The sequence below is a fragment of the Bacillus rossius genome, assembly GCF_032445375.1.
Source record: "Bacillus rossius redtenbacheri isolate Brsri chromosome 4 unlocalized genomic scaffold, Brsri_v3 Brsri_v3_scf4_2, whole genome shotgun sequence".
Classification (NCBI taxonomy): domain Eukaryota; kingdom Metazoa; phylum Arthropoda; class Insecta; order Phasmatodea; family Bacillidae; genus Bacillus; species Bacillus rossius.
The window spans coordinates 19,426,585-19,449,592 of record NW_026962011.1 but is presented as its reverse complement, the minus strand read 5'-3'; the positions used below and the strand labels follow the sequence as shown (position 1 = coordinate 19,449,592).

The 23,008-nt window shown below is 40.2% G+C and overlaps 1 protein-coding gene across 2 annotated transcripts in view; it reads left to right on the top strand.

Annotated features, from left to right (window-relative positions):
- The window catches only part of LOC134541980 (patj homolog), a 197,638-nt gene that overhangs the window by 132,494 nt on the left and 42,136 nt on the right, over nt 1–23,008 (top strand). For both annotated transcript variants that reach the window (XM_063385752.1, XM_063385750.1), the window contains 3 exons: nt 21,045–21,279; nt 21,651–21,785; nt 22,685–22,843. In XM_063385752.1, the coding sequence (XP_063241822.1) occupies nt 21,045–21,279; nt 21,651–21,785; nt 22,685–22,843 (529 nt within the window). The remainder of the gene's footprint in view (nt 1–21,044; nt 21,280–21,650; nt 21,786–22,684; nt 22,844–23,008) is intronic.

Here is a 23,008-nt window from a genome sequence, read left to right as displayed (position 1 = left end):
AATGTGATATATGATATTGCCTCGTTTGCTTTTTTTATCTGTTTTCGAATATATTTTTTTTATCAGTCGGTCCCACGGGATTTTTGATGAGGGGAATTTCCCCCTAATAACATCCTTTATATATAATTTAAAATTACATATTTTTATAATGACTTTTATAAACGTCAGATATTCGTTAAAAAAAATTTTTTTTAATGGGCTAATTTTTCAAGATTTCGGACTCTCAGTATAACTGGGAAGTACTCTATTCCACCGGTTTGTATTTCAGTTATGTAATTTCAAGTAACTACTCGTCTCACACCGGAGAAAACAGATTCGTGAATCTGTGCCACTCTCGCTGACCTTGGCGGACTGGGGTCGCGCGCACCCGCGCGCCCCAGAACTCGAGCCGATAGCAAACAGTTCAGAAATAACCCCCTTCTGGCACGAAGCCAAGGTTTCGGGCGGCACACTGCTGGTTGATACCGTGCATCGGGTGGAACCCCCCCCCCCCTCCCTCAGGGACAATTCGCGCCGCGCACCACTCTACTTCCATTCCGCCCGACCCGCAGGTGTTTATGTGGCGCACGCCTCGGGGGAGCTTGGTTCCGAGCGACAGTCGCGGCATTGCTAGGCAACCGGCGCGGCGGGGTTGTCGCGCGGGCTAGCGAACCTCCCAGGGGCTGCCTTTCCTGGCGCCACACAGTGGGGAAACCAGAAGTAACTGAGGACTTATTCTCCCCTCCTTTCCCTTCTCTTCTCTTTCTCCTGAAGCTTAGTTTTAGAAAAAAATACTGTAGTGAAATTAAAATATTTATCAACGTTTATTCGAGCTCATTCACTCTGTTCAAAATTATTATTATTTTTTTTTAAATTTAACAACAATGCATGATGTACGTGTAAGTGAAGAAAACAAAAAAAAGGCGTGCTCGAACTTAATTTGACTAATTTTTTTTTACGCGTTTTTGATTGTAAACAAACTTTTAACTATTTGTAACAAGTGCTGCGAAACATTCAATACGCTGTGAGATTTATATATTCAACTTAATGTAAGTTTTGATTTTTGAAAACTATGGATTTAATCGGAACACAATAGTATGTTTTTTTTAAACGATATTTTTGTTTTGCAGCCATTTTAACGAACGTAAAAAATAATCTTACTGTTATAGTCATCGGATCGTTCGTTCTCCCGTTACTCCGGACTTTTTAACCAAAATGTGGGAAGAGTTAAATTTTAGGTTTGGTGTGTGCCGTGTAACTAAAGGTTGGACATTTGTAAGGAAAACTAGGTTCGTTTACCTTCAAATTGATGTAGGTGATTTGTTGTGAAGAGTCTAAATTAAACTGTTGTAGATATACCATTCAAACTGTGACATTATTTTATGGACATCCCGCATTGGAAACAAAATAAAAAATGGAGGATGCTACCCCCTTGGGGGGCGAACGGCCCGAGACGGGGCCGGCAGAAAGATCCCTCGGAGAGGACGCGTGTCTGCGGAGCTGCCCGCGGCTCGTGATTGGCTCGCCCGGCGAGTGTGCTCTGCATTTCGCGGACTGTTGGACGCTTATTCGCCCGTTACTGCAGCCCGTGTGTGCGCTGCCGTATTGTACGTGGCGTCTGTTGTCACAGCTGCTAGCTTCTGCGTCTCTTGGGCATTAACTATTTCCCGGGCCGGACACGTTTGTAGAACAGCCCGAAAAAGTGTTTTATGTTCCTGAATAGTCCCATGTAGCAATGTGCAGGCCATTGTCACGAGAATTTTTAGTTTATGTAATAGTATCATATATTATTATTTAAATAATATGTTCTTCAAAAAAGATCCTAACTTGAACATCTACCCAGTAATTTTGTGATAGTTACGCTTTTAATCCTCAATTATTTTTAGGATATATCTTTGAAATGATCGTTACTGCGATGATTTTTTTTTGTGTATTTGTATCCTTTTTATGCGGAGTATATTATTATAAAAAGGTTTTATATAAATGAACCATTTTTTATCATACTCGACATTAATACAATTACCTAATTATTTTAATATAGCTTTCATCACTAATACTAGCAAGTTAAACTACTATTTTCAGTTTCTACTTTATATGTATATGAATGTTAAAATATATATTCTCAGAAGGTATTTAAATTTATGGTAATTTATTAATGGTAGAAATATCCACGTATATAGTTCGACATTATTCGCATTGTAATGCTTTCTGTGCCAATTTATATTATTGACATATTATCATAACATTATTTTGTAAGACAAATATTAAAAATGTCATTACTTTTGAACATATTTAAAATCTGTGATTGGTTTCATTTAGAATAAAATAGCTGCGAAAAATATCTAACATGCAAACAATATTGCAATAAGAACAGATATAACTTAGTACCGAAATCAAATCAAGTTTTTAAACAGCGGGAATCCAACCTAGGTCCGTGATGTACATAAATAGGGTTCTACGTAGCAATACAGGGATAGTACCTATAGCGGGAACATACTCGGCGCTGATTAATTATGAGCTGTACCGGGGGTTGGGCTCAACTTTCACATATCTCGCCTCCTCGCCCCATGAGCGTAATGCCTCATCCGCCTCCGAGATGAAACCGCACTTGGTGGAAAAGTTTTTGAGGTGAAAGCTAGTGGAGTGATTGCACCAAACAGACTCTTAGCCCAACTGACGGCTGCCTAATTTAACTTGATACAAAGTTCGTACATTGCAGTAAGGCCTGGATGGCATCTGAGGCCAGAAAAAAAATGCTTTGTCAAAAACTTAGGTTATTTCTGCTCACCGAAAGTTGCGAGTTCATATCTCTGGCTGCGAAAAAGTTGAGGAAGTGTCGTGGAAATGTTTGTTATGCTCTTCATCTCTTATAATAATCTTAAATAACGTACATGTCTGTTTGAAATTGTTATCTTTCGCGCAAAACCCGCTTCTCCGCTATCCCTTTGTTTCTCCCCCTACACTCACTATGACGGTCCCCCCCTCCTTCTTTTCCATCCCAAGCACTGGTGCTTCGAGCCCTAGTTACGTCTGGAGGAGCTGCAGGTGTGCTCGCGTGAGAACTACTCGTGACTACTCAGCCCCTGTCCCCCCTCTCTCTCTATCCTGCTGGCTGCCCTGAGACGTCATCCCTGCCTAACGGCCGTACTCACTCCGGAAAACTAGTTCACTCCATTGTATACGTGCGAGGTCCTGTTCTAGTAATAACTAGGGACCTGCAGAAATTAGCGTTTATTTCGTGGTACCGGGATGAACATGAACTCTCCATACGCTACACAAAAAAAAAACTCGATGTGTATTTTCTGTTGGCTCCTGCCACATTCTACCTACCATCCGGCTGGATTCCACGTGATTTTTGAATCGTTAAATGAATTTTATGTTGTTGATTTATTGTTTTGTTCCCCCCCCCCCCCCGAAGCGTGTCAAAAACTTCGTATGTTCGAATGGGAACTAAGTGCAAGTGTATAATGGTGTGCATTACATCTCCTCTCCAATTAATAACGTGAATCGTGTATCTATTTAGTAATAATACTTTATCGTATTGTTCAATACAATACAAATACAACTGCAGTTGTATGTAGCAATAAAATTAGTGAACTTTATTTTAAATGGAGGAAAATCATAATTAAGTATCTATGAAATGTAGTTTTTCTGAAGGGAAAAAAACGCGCTAATTTATTGGGGGTTGGGGGAGAGGAAATGAGAGAGGTGGAAATAATTAGATAAATGTTTATGCTGAACATTCTACTAGTATTTAAGGTGGTATTATTCTTTATATCTGTATTTTAAACATACCATATTTTCTAAAGTGGTGGTAAATTTAATTCCCCATTCACGATGTGTACCTGCATGAAGAACATTTTTTTTTTCTGATGCACAAAGTAGAATACGCTGAAATAATTTCACACAATTTTAAACACGATTTTCAGTGTTACGTTACGTGGAAACTAACTTTGTGTCTAATCTCGTCTTTAAGCTAAAAGCATGTGCCATACAAGCAGACAAATGCATATGCCACCGTATTGTTGGGTGTGGAGCCATAAAAATAAATTAAATTTCAATTACGATTATTTATCTTTTTTCGAAAAAAAGGGCAACACAGCGATTTATTTGAAAGCGGCAAGTATTACATAAAAATATTCATGTCGCATTAAATAATCCTTCTTATGACTATTCTCCGTTCACTCTTAGCTGAGTTCTGAAATAAACAAACACTTTGTTCAGCGTAGGTGGTTCATTTGCGAAGAAAAAACTATGCACTTTACGCCTGATAACCGTCTTCACAAAATCATCACAAGTTTTTATAACAGGATACTCAAGTTTCCTTTTCTTCCCGGAAGATGTTAATGTCCCGGTGTCCTGTAATTCTTTCCTTGCACGAAGCACACTGCTCTTCGAAACACGCCTAAATTCCGCAGTTAAACTCGCGATATCGTTCACACGACAATCCGGATATTTGTCTGAAATGTTTTAAAAACATTCAACACAATAGTTTTCTGTGCACTTTTCAAAGGCTTTCCCGTTCTGTGTTTTACAAAACTCGGTCCGACGTCAGCCATAACAAACCGTGCGCGCGCGAATCCGAAATGCAACTGTTGCGCCGGGCATCAACTGTACACTGTACAGTACCTTTTGTCTATGCCACCGTACACACGGCGTCTGCTAACATAATTGTAAGTACATACTTGCTGACACATTAAACTGTATTGGAAATTAATGATGAATCGCTATAATGCTATATATCAACAATTGTTATAAAAAAGACAGTGTAAAAATACTTACAAATGGTACGTAACCAAGGGACTATTTCTTGCGCACGAATAATGTGCGCGGCGGCCGGCAGCCAATGAAAATGTTTGTTTACAAAATTCCTTGTTTATTCCAAAACTCAGGTAAGAGTGAACGGAGAATAGTGAGGGAATTGTCTGTACTTAAAAACTAAACCAGGGTCGGTTTTTTTCCTCTCTTTTATTAAAATTGAAAATGTCTGGACTTTTTTTTTATTAAAAGTCATCGTGAATTTTAGTATTCTGTTCAAAAATGGGCATAAATATGTTCCGAGTTTGTAAACGCTTATAATTTTGTACAATTTAGAACAAACATACTTCATTATTTATAAAATAAAGTAGAAATTCATAATATACTGCATCCTTATATTTTTAGCCTTGTTATGATGTAGCCTCGTATTGTTATTACGTGTGATGCATGCTTGTGTAGATTGAAAGACATTTAATACAATTTTGTGATGTTTGGACCATACAATTTTGATTGACTTTTGCGTGTTTGCTAACCATGCCAACACATGCAATGTTTCATGAGTAAAATTATTGCAAATGTCCGATGCAATGTAATCCTTGTATGATTAACCATTAAAATGATTAAGCGACCTGGCGTACTGAACTCCAACGAAATGGTATCTCTTTTATCTAACAAAATATAATCCTATCACTATCATAAGACGTAATTTTGAATACACTGAAGTTTAATAAATTGTCTTTCGTCATTTGATAGGTCTAAGTCCAAAATAGAAATTAAATGTCTGCGATATATTAAAAGTACAAAATATACTCGAGACAGAAGAAAACATGTACCTTAATTTTCGGCAGTATCACACATGCGACGGACTTGTTATATTCTGTGCAATAAAGTTTTCATGAATGAGTTTCCCACCTATATGTAGGCTAAGACATTGTGTTGTTAATCGGCTTACTTGACTCATATAAAGGCTCCGTTTACTCTTACCGACTGGGCATTAGATTTTTTTTTTTTTTCGCTTTACAAACCTAAACTTGCATTTGACTACTTATATTTAATTCGTTTTATGCACTAAAATCTTGCTGAGATATCTAGTTATACATACAGATATTCAGAATACTAAAATGCATTGTAATAAAAAATCGAGACACATTGAATTTAAAGAGAGAGAGAGAGAGAGAGAGAGAGAGAGAAACTCCTGGTTTAGTTTAAAGTACAGCCAATATTTTCACTAGAAACACGAGTGATTATTTGATGCAATAATGCATTTGATGTAATAATTGCCGCTTTGAAATCGTTTAGTTGCTCTATTTTTCAAAAAGGAAAAAATAACCGTATTTGCTATTTAATTTTTTTTTAGGGTTCCAAGCCCAACAATACGGTAGCATTATATGTGTTCGTCTGCATGCATGTGACATGTTTTAGCTTATAGGCAATATTAGATAGAAAGTTATAGTTTCCACGTAATATAACACTGAAAATCGTGTTTAAAATTTTGTGGAATTATTTTAGCGTAGGTTACTTTTTGCATTAGAAAAAATGAAGTTGATTGTTATATGGGCGTGCTATACACACACACACTCACACACACACTCTTTTTTTTTCGTTTGTCCCACATCTCTGTGATCTAGGTACCTCGCCATATTGAGTTTGTGTATTATTTTATAATTTCAATTTGTAGTTATTTATCAAAAACACGGCATGATAAAGAACAAATTACTATCAAACTTCACCTTCCGGACTAGGCATGTGACGGATAACATGAATATCTTAATACTGCTACGAGGATAGTGGATGCGGGGGAGCGAGGCAGCCCGCTCGCGCGCCTGCGGGTAGGGCTCACTTCATTACCGTTACACGCCTAATAGGATTAGCGACGGGGCGTCGCTACTCCCCTTCCCCCGATTCAGCATTCCTCGGCCCCTCAGGAGGTTTCGGCACGTTCCTAGAGCCCCGCCGGCGTGAAGTGGCGTGGCTGGAACGCCATTGTTCTGGGAGCTTCGGGCGTCAAGTCAGTTCTGATGACGCGACACTTCAAAGGGGGTGCGAGAACGTTCCAGAAGGGGGCTGATGGGGTATAAATACGGCGACGCCAGCCTCCGAGGCAGCGAAGTGAGGAGGGCGAGTGACCCCTCGGCGAGCGATAGGCTTCGTGTGCGGAGGCTGGTGCATCGGGACTGTGTTGTGTTAGATGGACTAGTGAGCAGTGCGCGGCAGTGTGTTCGGTGAGAGACGAGCAGTAGGAAGAGCCACTGTCGAGCTGAGCTCCAGTGTGGAGAGTAAACTGTGGACTGAATGAAAAAGTGATTAATTTGTGTCCAGAAATGGTATGTGTTGTAATTTAATTAATATTGTAATTATTGGTTGATAAATTAAACTGAACTGTATTTAATTAATTGTAATATCCTTTTTGGAACCTGTTTACCCACATGTAACATAACAGTACATACATACAGTACAGTAGCACTATGAAACAAAACATTTATTCGAACACCCAGGCTACTCTGTCACGACTGAGACCAGTACTGTATGTAAACACAATAGCGACTGGTCAGTGCTGGGTTTGTGGCGCACCGACGATTATATATTTTGCTGATACACATATTTTCAGACAGTGGCGGATAGCAGAAACTGACGGTTAAATGAGTTAACGGTTAATCGAAGTTTTATTATCTGTATCTGCCTTTATATGTGAGGTTGATATAACTGAATTGTAAGTATGTGACTTTATATGATGTAACAGGTACACTAGGCCACGAATGTCGACTTGGGAAAGTGTCCAGGTGTTGTTGCTTGTCGAACCAAAAAGGGAAATAAACGTATACACGTAAGTCTGGATTAGACGACTAAATTCGGCTGCTGGTTCAATAACATACATACGACGATGGTATATAAAGTGCTTCCCAAGGCTGGTATCCATATTTTAAGTTGGGAGCTGAACAACATTTTTATTGCAAACAATAGAGAAAGTATGCAAGATGGAACACTAGGCGACTGGATTATGCGTAATTGAATAAAGTTCTACGACCACCGCGAATTGTGTTACTGTCGCAAAATTATTTCATTGACATAATTGGGGGTAGTAAAACATCACACAAGTATGTGAAAAACAAAGTTGTTACCCCCAGTTATTAAAATGGAAAAAATGTTGTCACACCGACAAAATTCGCGGTGGTTGTAGAACTTAATTAAATAAAACATAATCCAGACGCTTTGTCTTCAATCTTTGATACTTTCTCTATTGTTTACAATAAAAATGTTGAGCTCCAACTTTAAAAGACATATACCAACCGTATTTACAGCAAGCTGAAGCTAATGCAATAATACAAAATGGCGCGGTATAGTTCCTGTTGAATTGTTGTACAAGGTTCACTTGTTGGAAAGCAGCTTTTGTGTCACGCCGTTCTAGCGGCTGCTTGAACAATTCATACCTTCCTGTTGCTTTTTTTTGTATTGTGTAGTACGTTGTTTGGAAAAGAAAAAAGATGGCTTTATCTTATGATTAACACTATTGACTTTCGAGTCGGCGGCCATAAATAGCTATTCGTGCCATTGGCTGAACTGTGACCTTCGCCAGCTCGGCCTCTGAGGACCTTTCTGGCAGTTTATCATCGCCGCAACTTATCGAGTTGGCCTCCCTGGGAAACTAGCTTCATGAAAGAGTTCTGAATATTTACCACTGACTAGGCAGGACCATATAATAAATAATGGACCAGTCCAGAGTACAAAGCATCAATTCTATTGGATCTTTGCTTTTTCTTGTCGTAGTTGTTGTACAAACGTGCAAACTTGATAAACTGAAGTGGTTTTATCATTGCTTTGAAATACTACATACGCACCGTTAATCAGTAAATAATAAATAAAAGTAATAAAAAAATGTCAAAACGCAATCTTTATATGTAGGTATGCCATACATAGTCAAAATTTGTATCAAATCTGTATGGAAAAGCTGGTGAAGTTTTCGTTAGCATGAGGAGTAGTGTTTTTTTTTTGTTATGGCTTCCAATTTTTGTATGCTAATATAACGATGGGAGGTTGAAGAAAAACATATTGGTGTTGTTGGATCTTCTGTCCTTGTAGCATCACACGCATGGTACATCAAATTCACGCGTGTTTCATAAAAATTCCTACTTTTTCTTGCAGCAAGTACGGCGTTTGTAACCACTACACCATATCTTCTTCATTTTTGCCAAGTTTCCGTATGTACAAGTGCTATAAAATTAAATTATAAAACTATTTCTCATATTTTAAAGTCAAAATTTGAGCTATTCATTAGGTAGAATATAGTTAACCTAAAATACTTGCTGTCAAAAATGTAACTTACAAAGACTTGAAATGTTTTATTTTTTTCAAAGGTTCGAATCAGTGTATATTGACTAGAAAAGCTGTCTCATGTCGCCATTAAATGTCCTGGGGTTTGCACACGGATATTTGTTACAGAGCAACGATGAACTGAAGTTTGAACTACACTTAATAATAACCGTGGTTAATGATTATATCCAATTTTTGACATTTTTATTCCAAAGATTGATGTAGGTATACTAATGTGTGGTATTAATGAAATTTATGAATATCATGAAAATATTAAAATCCCACTCCTGAATGTACCTTTAAACTTCTAAAGCGAGACCAGGTATGGTAAAATAGTAATAGAGATCATTAAAGTTTTAATCGCAGCTAAATGAAAATTTGGTTTAGCGTGGATATGCTTACTTCAGTTGGTATGTCACATGTCGATGTAGGTAGTACACTATATAGCAATGGGTGTTTTTATTTCGGTGGTAGAATTAACAGTGAAAAAGATCGTCGTGACGAAGTGCATCGTTTGCAGCTTCGATTGATTTCCCGGAATCGGCCACTTATCAAAAGCTATAACTATCGGTAATGTGAAATTGTTTTGATCCATACGAGGCATGAGTGTGGCTACGATTAGAGTTCTGCCCCTGAAGAGTCTAAAGAATGATTACACGGGATTACACCAGATAACAACTAAAAAGAATAATTCTATCATGTTTACTCTACCCGTGTAATCGATCATGTTACTTTCCCTAGTTGCTATACCATTTACTTTACCTGTGTAATCGATCATATTACTTTCCCTAGTTGCTATACCGTTTACTTTACCTGTGTAATATATCCTGTTACTTGCCCTGGTTGCTATCCCGTTTACCGTAACATATTTAATCGATCCTGTTACTTGCCCTTGTTGCTATCCCGTTTACCGTAACATATTTAATCGATCCTGTTACTTGCCCTGGTTGCTATCCCGTTTACCGTAACATATTTAATCGATTCTGTTACTTGCCCTGGTTGTTATCCCGTTTACCGTATCATATTTAATCGATGCTGTTACTTTCCCTGGTTGCTATCCCGTTTACCGTAACATATTTAATCGATCCTGTTACTTGCCCTGGTTGCTATCCCGTTTACCGTAACATATTTAATCGATTCTGTTACTTGCCCTGGTTGCTATCCCGTTTACCATAACACATTTAATCGATCCTGTTACTTGCCCTGGTTGCTATCCCGTTTCATATTTAATCGATGCTGTTACTTTCCCTGGTTGCTATCCCGTTTACCGTAACATATTTAATCGATCCTGTTACTTGCCCTTGTTGCTATCCCGTTTACCGTAACATATTTAATCGATCCTGTTACTTGCCCTGGTTGCTATCCCGTTTACAGTAACATATTTAATCGATCCTGTTACTTTCCCTGGTTGCTATCCCGTTTACCGTATCATATTTAATCGATCCTGTTACTTGCTCTGGTTGCTATCCCATTTACCGTAACATATTTAATCGATCCTGTTACTTTCCCTGGTTGCTATCCCGTTTACCGTAACATATTTAATCGATCCTGTTACTTGCCCTGGTTGTTAATCCGTTTACAGTAACATATTTAATCGATCCTGTTACTTTCCCTGGTTGCTATCCCGTTTACCGTATCATATTTAATCGATCCTGTTACTTGCTCTGGTTGCTATCCCGTTTACCGTAACATATTTAATCGATCCTGTTACTTGCCCTGGTTGTTATCCCGTTTACCGTATCATATTTAATCGATCCTGTTACTTGCTCTGGTTGCTATCCCGTTTACCGTAACATATTTAATCGATCCTGTTACTTGCTCTGGTTGCTATCCCGTTTACCGTAACATATTTAATCGATCCTGTTACTTGCCCTTGTTGCTATCCCGTTTACCGTAACATATTTAATCGATCCTGTTACTTGCCCTGGTTGCTATCCCGTTTACCGTAACATATTTAATCGATTCTGTTACTTGCCCTGGTTGCTATCCCGTTTACCATAACACATTTAATCGATCCTGTTACTTGCCCTGGTTGCTATCCCGTTTACCGTATCATATTTAATCGATGCTGTTACTTTCCCTGGTTGCTATCCCGTTTACCGTAACATATTTAATCGATCCTGTTACTTGCCCTTGTTGCTATCCCGTTTACCGTAACATATTTAATCGATCCTGTTACTTGCCCTGGTTGCTATCCCGTTTACAGTAACATATTTAATCGATCCTGTTACTTCCCCTGGTTGCTATCCCGTTTACCGTAACATATTTAATCGATCATGTTACTTCCCCTGGTTGTTATCCCGTTTACCGTAACATATTTAATCGATCATGTTACTTGCCCTGGTTGTTATCCCGTTTACCGTAACATATTTAATCGATCCTGTTACTTGCCCTGGTTGTTATCCCGTTTACCCTACCCGTGTGATCGCCCCTTTAGGGCTGCTCGAAACGACCCGACGCGGTAGGCAGATCCGTGATGGGCCTGTTTCACACTTTACGAGACAGCCGGGTGCACACGATCGTAAACGATAACCCAGCTGTCGCCGGCCGCAGGCTGAAGAAGTTGACGAAGGTATAGTTGATATGCGGGTAATAGGAGAACAAACACAGCCGCCACGTGGTCGTATTTATGTCTTCCTTGTGTTCTCTGGTGGACGTGTTGCGGTCGGATGGACGCGAAAATCCGCTCAGCTCGTGTCGACGCCGGCTGGATGTTTGTTACTCGACAACCGGGTAAGCGTCTAATCACTAGCCTTACGGCGATTTTTTTCCCCCTCTAGCCCAACTGAAACTAGGAGTATTTTTATAAGGGGTTCGGGTTAGGCAGGGACCTAGACGTGAGTCTCAGGCGAGGATTAGTCTTGCATGAAAAGAGTCGTATGCATCTTGTGTTTTTTTTTTTTTCGCGGGTTGTCCAGACACGGCAGCGGTTGTGAAACATGCGTGCACACAGGGATGGGTGGGTAGCGCAGGAGAGAGCAAGGTTATCGAGGATGGTATGGATGAAGGGTTGGTCCGGGGCAGAAAAAAAAGTTGATCGTGCGGGAGTTGCGAGCACTCGGTCGCTATGCCCGCTGGCCTGGCGACCCGGGCGTGGCTGGCGCGGGCCATCCGAGGCCGAGACGTGCGCGCACGGCGCAGCGCCAGGAAAACTGACTGAACGAGTGTCTGGGCGAGACATTTGCGCATTTTGGTCGTGTCGCTGACCATTTATTCAACTAAAAAAATTTTCATCCAATAACCAAGAAAGGTGAAGTTTTACTTTAGAACCTACAAAAAAAACTCATTGCAACAATGCTTAGTGTAGAAAAGACATTACAGAGGACAAGTCCACAAGGGTCGAAATAACCATAAGTTTATAATGGATAAAATTTAACAAGTGAGCAAGGCGTACGGTGAAAGAATTATTTGATTTAAAATCAAAATTTTACTTGAATCATATGCCTTACTAGGATACATGTTTCAAAATCGCTTCAAATTGTTTAAGGAAAAGGAATGGTACTAAGCGATGTATGGTTGCGGGTGAGTTTCGCTATATAATTATTTTCAAGATATATCGCGCTTAGACCTTACGAACCAGTATATAAAGATCAAAATTGCTTCTGATAATTTTGGGCTATAATAACGCTCCCTGTGGCCTATCGGATAGGCATCCCGCAGTGCCAAGCTTCTTCGCGGTCGAAAACTGCGGTGGTGTTAGGGTGCTTGCGATTTGTCAGCACTTGCTCCGGATTCTTTGAATGATTATCGCAATGGGGAAGATTGGTTTAAATAGTTCCATGGAAATTCACACTGGTTGTCATATAAGAATTTTAAGAATGGACAACAGAGATGAAGGATATGCGTAGAACAAACCAATATCAGCTTACGTCAAATGCTACATACCTAGACAGCACATAATTCCATGGAAGGTATTTAGTCAGAAAAATTAAGAGCACGTGCGAAGACAGCAGGCTGACGACGACGAGACAGTTGCAACAATACCGGCAAATACAGAAAAAAAAAAACCACGTTGGACAACACGACGGCAGCTCGGATGAATACAGTAAAATTTCAAAACAATAGGTTACGTTTCGGGGAACCAACATCAGCACCCATCAATCACACATCCAATTAATGACAATGACGTATGCCCATGAAATTATTTTTAATCTGCTTTTGGGCCAAGCAGCAAAACATGTATGGATGAATGACTGGCCAACAGAAAACTACTAGTTTTATACTTGACCATGCGAACCATTCTAACGGGATATTATTATATTTCTCGGGGTGTTTGTTATGCTCGTGGCCGCCGAAACTGCGATTGGCCAGAAAAGTTTAACCACGCCTGATCGTGGTTAAGCAATTAATCGTTCGGAACATTGGGCGTCTGAAGAGGGACGACGGGTGTTTCCCGCGGAAGGAGAATAAGTGTTCGCTTCGTGGCCACTGCAAATTACCCACAGGCGCTGTGTCGGGTTATAACTACCGCGCGTGTTTTGAATTGCTTCGAGAAGGTTCCAACGAACGTTAGGGTTACTCATGGTATAGCGACGACGTTGCAACACGCGATATGACGTAGTTCCCTCTCCTGCGCTCAATCCCGGACTTAGAAGGCGTCAAGCTCGAAGGTAAGGCCGGGTTTATAAACTACGCAAGGAACGCAGCGACGCAAATACGCAAACATCAATCAATGCAAGAAAATAACGTCAGTTTGTAAGCAAGAAAATCGCAAGACACCACCAGCCCGTAAACTTTGACCTGTAAAACAGTAGAGAACAAATTATTTCCCCGGGGCGTCTTTTTTTCTTTAAATGTTTATCACGGATAAAATGTGAACTTTGCAATGATATTTTTGGTAAGTAGTATTTTCTTTCACGAGTAAAAACGTCATGTTTGTAATAAAAACATCATCTTGGCTTCCTATGCACATAACGTCTGCGTCTTTAAGGGCCCCCGCCTATCCGGGCAGACATACGGTGTGCAGAGCTTCACGAAAAACAACGCGATTTGATAATTACGAAAGATATTTGAGTGTTGTCTGTTAACGAAAAGCATTTATGAATACGCTCAGGGCCGAAAATTAGTTTTGATTCCGGATTAAGTTTTTAAACTGTGTTTAGAAGAGTTGAAATGGTTAAAAAGCGTGTTTTCAGAGTAAATTTTAGGCATCAAACAACATGTACAGATTCTTGAAAGCACTTAATGGACTTGCATTACACCTTTATCTAAATTTCTTTGCCATATAATTTTACGGTCACCGCTCAAATTCCATAGTAGTTGTCCTATGCACGACGAGAAGAATGCGCGCAAGAGGCGATACCGCGCTAGAAGAGCCAGCGAGCGTCGCACTTATCATCCCGCCTCACGAACACAATTACACCCCTGACTAGGCGGTGTTTCGTAACACTTCACTTCCAGTATGACCGTCCAAAACGCAATAAAGTTGGAAGTTGAACAATATTTGTGTTGCGCTATTGCTCCTTGCGTAGTTTATAAACCGGTACTCTGAAATGTGGTTGCTGAACTTTTTTGCGTCTTGCGTTTCTCGCGTAGTTTTTAAACCTGGCCTGACGCCGTGCTCTTTTGGTGGAGTGGTTGCGGCACAGGGAGCTATGCTCGCGATGTTCGCTACGCGAGTAAAATATAACCAGCTGCATCCCAGGTGTCACTGACACACAAAGCTGTGCTCGCTATGTTGGCGACGTTGCCAGGTGTGTGGTTCTCAGCTATTTTTATAAAAAGTCGCTGACTTCGCGCATGCGCGTACAAACAAAAAATACATCTGTTTTCGGGCGGGATTGTGCTGTACTTCTGCGTTTGCTTTTTTATGGAGTTTCATTTCTCTCAGTATTGTGCTTTAAATAGTCAAGTCGTAGGAAATATTAATTTAAAAAAATATTACGAAAGTACCTATCGATGACTTAGAATGAAAACATTGTATCTCATAAAATGCAAATTTTACAGCAGAGACAAAAAACCGTGCTACTGATATGCGTGGTTTCTTTTTTTCCCGATAGAAAGCAGTAGGATGCACATTTTATTTCTTTCAGCCAAACATTTTGTGAGATACGAGGTTTTACAGCCAAAAACATAAAAAACGTATTTTCGTCCAAAAATTGAGATACGAGGTTTTCATTCTAAGCCATCGCTATGTTTATGGCATTATTCGATGGAAGAAAATATAAGGCAGGATATGCAGGGCATTGCCTGGGATTTAATTTGGAATGCTATTAAATTGAGTTGATAGTCATTAAAATTGGTTTCGTCCTCACTCGCAACTGCTTAATCAAATATGATGAAATTCATCAAATTATTTTTTTTTTGTTTCTAAATTAAATTCATGAACCCGTTTCTTTTTACGTTCACATACTGCGAGAGCCAGCAGAATATTATCATCGTCAGAATCATCACTCGAATCCCACGGCATGCGTCTCTCCGAAATCACGAACTAGATTTTCCTGTCTGGCCACCTGACGCAGCGAACATCGCGAACATAGCGTAGCTGTCTGTGTGACCTCGGCTTAAGGAAGCGATTTCACCCTCGCCGAAGCATGCGCGAGGTCGATGATGCAGATGTTTATAGGAAAATGGAGGGGTGGAGGAGGGAAGGGTGGAAGAGATTCGTTGTGACTCGAGGCGGCGCCTCTTTATGTGGGTTCTTCTCCCCCCCCCCCCCTCTTTGTTGTCAAGCGCCCCTGCGCCCCACACCAGATGCTCGTGTGTTGTGTGGCTCGGAAGGTCGCCTGCTGCTTCGCTCGGTTGGAGCGTCAAGACCAGAACACGGGCCGATCGATGTGGACCCCCTGCCCCCAACCCCCCACTACCTTTTGTCGTCACACTTCCAAACCCCCGACACGTGGTGCGATGCTAATGAACCTTGTGTGGGTGGAGGGGTGCGCCTCGTGTGCGCGTGTACGGGGGGGGGGGGGGTAAAGGTCGTGAATGGCTAGATGGTGGTGCGCACGCTCAGGCCAGCTAGCTAGCATTACGTGCATGGACCCTCGTTTAATATTCATCTGTTGTGGATGGAGTCGATGCTGCAGTAATTACCCTGGGAAAATTGCTTTCCGGAAGATCCCATTTTTGCTACACACATTGGCTGAACTGTACTTGCTGATGAATTAAGACATTAGCTTCATCCCATTAGATTTTTTTTTTTTGTAATTGTGTTTTTTTGACGTGACAACGCCAATAAATCGATGAACGCCGGCTGCACGCACGAAAAAGTGTCCCGTAACGCACATTGTCCCGTTATGCTCATTGTACGCTTGCGCCGCATCTATCTCTCTTCCACTCGATTGGAACAACCATCGATTTGACTTCTTCGAGGCACATTAAACTTGAAACACTCCCATTCGTTTCCTACTTTTCCTATCATCGTCCTATCCGTAACAGAATAACATAGATTGGAGGAAGTTAAATAACAAACATGTATAAAAGTTATAGTTAAAATAATCTCTTCGTTAAAGAAATAAACATATTTGAATTAATGAGCGCAAATAAAAGTAAATTTATCAATTAAATTGTAGATTTCATTTCACTCCTTCTTTGTATCCATACAAAATAGTGATAATTCAATAAAAATGATTCAATTTTATTCATAAAAGTATGCAATCATTTCATCAATGTTTTGTTATGACGTCACGTTTTTTTTTTAATTTTGCACCTAAAATATGGTAAGGCATACTTCTGTACAACAAACATTTTTTCGTCTCTCAGTATGCTTTATTAAGTTTTTTTGTACTTTTTTTTTACCGCAAATTACAACAGGAACAGCTCCAAATGGATGTTTTTCAGAATTCTTTCGGAAGGGGGGGGGGGGTGAATCTCCTTGGTGCTATACATTAATACACAACAACAAAAGGAAGATGATAAATTATAACGAAAATTGAAAAATAGTTTGTGAGGATTAGTTACAAATTTTCGAATTGGTTTTTCTTTCCACTTAGAAAAACGGGTCGGGGAGAGGGGGCAGCACCTCCCTGGATATACCCTTGAACATGATTGTAAGATTTAATACTTTCCTTCTCGAATTACAAGTGATGAAACTGTGAAATAATGGTTACCATTTTAGACAAATCCCTTTTCTTCGCCTCTGTAGCAGTCTTTGGTGGACTGGATTTATTTGTTTCCTTGTATCGCGCTGAGGTAGAAGTAACTTGTAGCCCGTGCACTATTTTTTTTTTTGCAGTTGGCATGGAGAGGGAGAGTCGCAGTAAAAAAAAAAAAAGTGTTCTGTTGAAAGCTGACAAGAGTCTAGCGACAGCAATGCTACCGTCCTGCAACTGGCAGCAAATGCCGATCCTCTCCGAAGTTGGCCGATCGGGAGCGCCTACCCCCTGGATGTTTGATTTCCAAGTATTTTTAATGTAACTATCCTAACCAAATCAACCACAAAGTTTTAAAGTATTTATAATGTAGCTAACCTAACCTAATTGACCATTAGTTATCATGTCCTTATCTGAAAATTACAATTTAATTAATAAATTTACTTTTATTTGCATTCATTATTCAAATATATTTGTTACTTTTGAAATTATACGTGCTCGTATTTATTTTTACAAGTACAAAAAAAATTCGCACCTGCCGGGATTCGAACCGGCAACCTTAAGATTAGATGATAGCGCCGCTAAGCGCTCAGCCACGAGGCCATATTTGACAAATAGAAGTTTCAGATGACATATATAATCGTGCCGCCGGCCCCGGAACGAGCGTGAGCGATGCGGCAGCCGGCCCCGGAACGAGCGTAAGCGGTGCGGCAGTTGCAGTTGCTGTCGCTAGACTCTTCTGAAAGCTGTCGCAGCTATTGCCAGTGGGCGGTCGGTTTGTCTGGCTGACCCAGGATCCACGCAGAGCATATCCCCAGGGAAGATTGCAGCAGATTGCTGGGCGCCTTTTCCTCATTGTCTTCCCTTCCACTCCCCTCCCTTTCTTCTTCCAAGCGAAGCCTTTACGTGATTGATCAAGAGACCTTTTGTATTTCTCGCTGTTCTATCTATCCCTTGCCGTTACTTTCGAATGTCATTGTTATATCGTGCTCCAGCCCTGATTCTGTGTCTCAAAGCTGTCCTTTGTTGTGGAATGAATTATAAAAATTTCAAACTATTAACAGTGACATTTTTCTCTTAACTGACATATAATTGTATTAGCTTGTTGCTTATTTTTCAACACCAAGTGATTTTTATGGACTCAGTGAAAATTAAACACATTGCTCAGGTAAGGTTTTTTAATCAAATAAATTAGTTAAATGACAGGGTTGAAAACAAAGAAGCAATTAACTTATTATTGGCTACTTTTTTTTTTCAATTTCGCTAAGTCAGTACATTTTTTCTCTCCATTGTTTGTGCATTACCATTAAATACTGTTAAGACACTTGATTAAATCTTAATATATATCATGCAGTGTTATAATTTTGCTGTAGCCATTTTCACACACGTGACCAAAAATTTTTTGTCGCTAAAATAGTGATAAACGTTTGACTGCAGTTCTCATCAGTGAACGTATTTAAGCCATTGTAGCAACTACCACATTTGTGTCGGGCGATTATGGTAGTTATACTCTGACATCCACCCTGTCTGTGACCAGTATTTCTCAACATATAATTGCAAAGTACCAGTTAAAGGATTCCATCGTAAAAAGTCATCATTTACAATCGGGAGCCTACACACAATTTTGTTTCGTTTGGAAAGGATTGGTGAGAATGGAACCCCATTGTCTGTTTGCTTTCAAATTTTTCCTTTTGTTGGTTTGTATGATCAATTTTTGATGTGATAACGTCTTATAAATCGATGAACGCCGGCTGCACGCACGAAAAAGCATGACTCATTGTCACGTTCCGCCTGAGCCGAACGTGCAAGAACCGGCCAACCACCGTGCGAGAAAATCTTCTATAATATCAAACAGGTTAAGGCGGGCTTTTTAACTAATTGTTCATGATTATATTTAAACTAATTATTTAAATTAAATTTGCAAAAACTGTAAATAATATTTGAAAATTAAAAAGTATGCAATTTTTTATCAATATTTTCTTATGACGTTATCACGTAATATTATCGACCGTAAACCGACTTTACAGACAAACCCCTTTTTTTAGGCTGTCTTAGGATTTCGGTTTGGGAAGAAGGGGTTGGAGCCATATATCACTCCCCCTCTTCCCCTTTGTACGCCCTTGTTTAAAATTAGGCACAGAGGAACTGACATACCACCAAACTGGATTCATCTGTATCTTCCTTAGCACAGTTCGGGAATACTGAGTCTCTAATTTAACTGTATACTAGCAGATAATATCCCGATGCATATAACATCCCGTTGCAAGTACCAACTTCCTCTATCGGGTCACTTTTTTTCCTTTGATGGCTGTCAACTGTAACTGCTGATATCTCAGTAGCTCTAGATCCTCCATGATGAACAACCCCGTTTGATTATTTGTTTTAGTGTTTGTGTTCTTGCGTGTTAATTTAAACTTCTCAGGTGTCCTAATTTTTTCAAGGATTTAGTATTATGATACTATGACAATTTTGTAATACCATAATAACCTACAATTTCATAACAAATCACTGCTGTTACTCTCTGGCTTCATCTAATGATTTTTGTTTTCTATCACACAATTTTTCACAAATTTCATATTTTAAGATTATTGTATGCGTGTATTGAGTACTAGCTATATCTCGGACATGGCCTACCGAAAATCTATTCTATACCACACTGCTATAACATCATTAACTCACCATTAAGCTTAAAATATATATAGAAAACAGAAAATTTCTAAATGTTGTTATATCATTGTGCATTTGATGGTTACTGTAAATAATTTTTATTATTTTTCTCTTTTCTAGAGACCTGGAAATTTCGCGGATTCGTTTGATGTCAGACTAAAATCCGCAGCACTATGTATACTCTACCCACATATGCTTTCCTATTAGCTGATTTCTTACTGCTTCTATTGAGTGGATCAGTGTTATTCAGACACTGCATTGATGACTGGTAGTTGACTGGGCTACAGTCGTAAAGGGAAATACCTTGCGACCAAAAGAATCCACAAAATTTCCGTGTCTCTACGCTTCGACCTTTTGGAGCTAGGATGGTCGAGAAGTCTAATCACTTACATCCCACCAAGGCAATCTGGATTCTATTCCCGCTGGGGTCCAACTATGATTTTTCGCAAGTGGGGAAACTGGTGGATATTTCACTGAGTCGGTGGGTTTTATCAGAGTTGTATTGTTTCCCTCACTTGTGAATTCTGTCAGTGCTCTATTCGCATAGCATCGACTCATGACCCCCTGATGTGTGATTAGAATTTCTGTCATTCATTCGTTCATTCTGTTGGCCCTTTTTTTGTTGAAATGTCGTAGTCTTAAATTTAAGAGCTCGTGTGTTTTTTTAATAAGACGTGGGAAGCCTGTGTGATTGCAGTGTGTTCAATTAGAAAGCCGTGTGATTGCAGTGTGTTGTATTAGAAGGCCGTGTGATTGCAGTGTGTTGTATTAGAAGGCCGTGTGATTGCAGTGTGTTGTATTAGAAGGCCGCGTGATCGCAGTGTGTTGTATTGGAAGGCCGTGTGATTGCAGTGTGTTGTATTAGAAGGCCGTGTGATCGCAGTGTGTTGTATTGGAAGGCCGTGTGATCGCAGTGTGTTGTATTAGAAGGCCGTGTGATCGCATTGTGTTGTGTTAGAAGGCCGTGTGATCGCAGTGTGTTGTATTGGAAGGCCGTGTGATTGCAGTGTGTTGTATTAGAAGGCCGTGTGATCGCAGTGTGTTGTATTGGAAGGCCGTGTGATTGCAGTGTGTTGTATTAGAAGGCCGTGTGATCGCAGTGTGTTGTATTAGAAGGCCGCGTGATCGCAGTGTGTTGTATTAGAAGGCCGTGTGATCGCAGTGTGTTGTATTAGAAGGCCGTGTGATCGCAGTGTGTTGTACTAGAAGGCCGCGTGATCGCAGTGTGTTGTATTGGAAGGCCGTGCCGTGCAGCTAGCTGCTTGTCGGTGGTACAGCGTGCGCGCTGCTCGCTGTGCGCAGGGATGGAAACTTGCACGAAGGGGACCAGATTCTAGCCATCGATGGCCAGCCCCTGGACTCGAACATCTCCCACCAGCAGGCCATCAGCATCCTGCAGAAGGCTCGGGGGCTGGTGGAGCTGGTGGTAGCGCGCACCGGGACCGAGGAGGCGCCCGCCACCCCGCCCTCGCCCTCCCCCGTCGACCGCTCCCCCTCCGCCGTCAGCGACACCTCCAAGGCTGGCTCCGACATGGTGGTCAGTCGCTCTTAAGCATTCATTTAATTCATTCATTTAAAAATAATACTAACAAAAATATCCAAAAAAAAAATTATTTTCCAAAATTTTTCTGTAAAATCTGTTTAAATTTTTTTGCAATTTATTGTAAAGTAGAAACGTGTTGCTATGGAGACTTACTATAGCTGTAATTTTTAAGGGCGCACAGTATTTTTAATGTAATAGTTAACATATACTGTCAGTATAAATGCATTACTTCATTCTTAATGATTTATTGAAAATAAAATGAAATTTATTTTGGGTTTTATCAAAAATAACTAGCCTAGTTGAAAAATTTGTGTGGTTGATTTTTCCGTGTGATGATTAATATTGAGGTCCTGTTTTGTGATCAGCTGAACACTGAATGGGCTCAAGTTGAAGTTATTGACCTTATCAATGATGGATCGGGACTGGGTTTTGGGATCATCGGAGGCCGCAGCACGGGAGTGGTGGTCAAGACTATTCTGCCAGGCGGAGTCGCCGACAGGGTGAGTCGGTTCGGCTTTCGTTCTGGCTTGGGCGATGAAGTTAGTTAGTGTCGTATGGTGCGTTGCAGCCACCCTGAACACTTTTGAATACACACTATGTTGTATCGTTCGGTCAAGGAACTGTAGTTAGTTGTGCTCGTGTTAGTTTGATGAGAGAGGTGTAAGGTAGACTGTGTTTAAGTTGAATGTTGTGCAGTTGTTGACCAGAAACAGGGATGTAGCCAGGGAGAAGGACCCCTCTCTTCCAGGGTTTAGAACACAAGCGAAGACAGAATAAAACAATTATAGCTACGTAAGTTTGCAGAGATAAACATTTAGAAATATCTTTTAATCTTTACTGGGCTACAAAAATCTTTAACCCCATTATAGCTTGACATGCCTCATGCAATGAAAGTGGCAGGAATTATGTTTACAAGTGGTCCATATTTAATTTTGGTTGCACAATTATTACTGCAAGCATATAGTTCATATAAACTTGATGTGTGTTTCATGTATTTGGTAACATTGAGTATATTAATTTATGACCTGTTTTTAAAAAAGATAAATTATTTTTTTTAAGAACGAAGTATTAAAAACTATGAAATAAAATCCAAAATGTAAAATGTTTAGTTTTATTTTCTCGAGAAAAATAATTTCTTAAAATTCTACGTGTAAAACGTTGCCATTCTAATAATTGACTGTTTCCTGAGATTTCAAAGTGACAATCAAAATTCTTTTAAAATTCCATTTTAAAGAAAATGATAACATATCAACTGGACTCCCTCCTTCACAAAATCCTGGCCACGGCCATGCTGGAAATACTGTTATAAGTTGATCCCAGAGTGTTTCTTGTCAGCTGTGATACACTGTCTGCCATCTTGGGGAGGAAATGAACATGGGGCGGGTCGTCTCGTGTGCAGGACAACCGATTGCAGAGCGGGGACCACATCCTGCAGATTGGCGAGGTCAACTTGCGAGGGATGGGCTCGGAGCAGGTGGCGGCCGTGCTGCGACAGTCGGGGAGCCACGTGAGGTTGGTGGTCGCTCGCCCCGTGGAACCCACTTCTCCGGATTACCAGGTACGATTACCGCCTCACTGCCTCGCTGACGTGCATGGCAGTACCGACGTTGCAGACATTTTGAAATATTTTCTTCCAATTAGCCATCCCTAATGAATCAGTCTTCGTGGCAATTTGACTCTACTTGTCGCCAGTAGTTCTAATGACTAACAAACTGAAAATCAA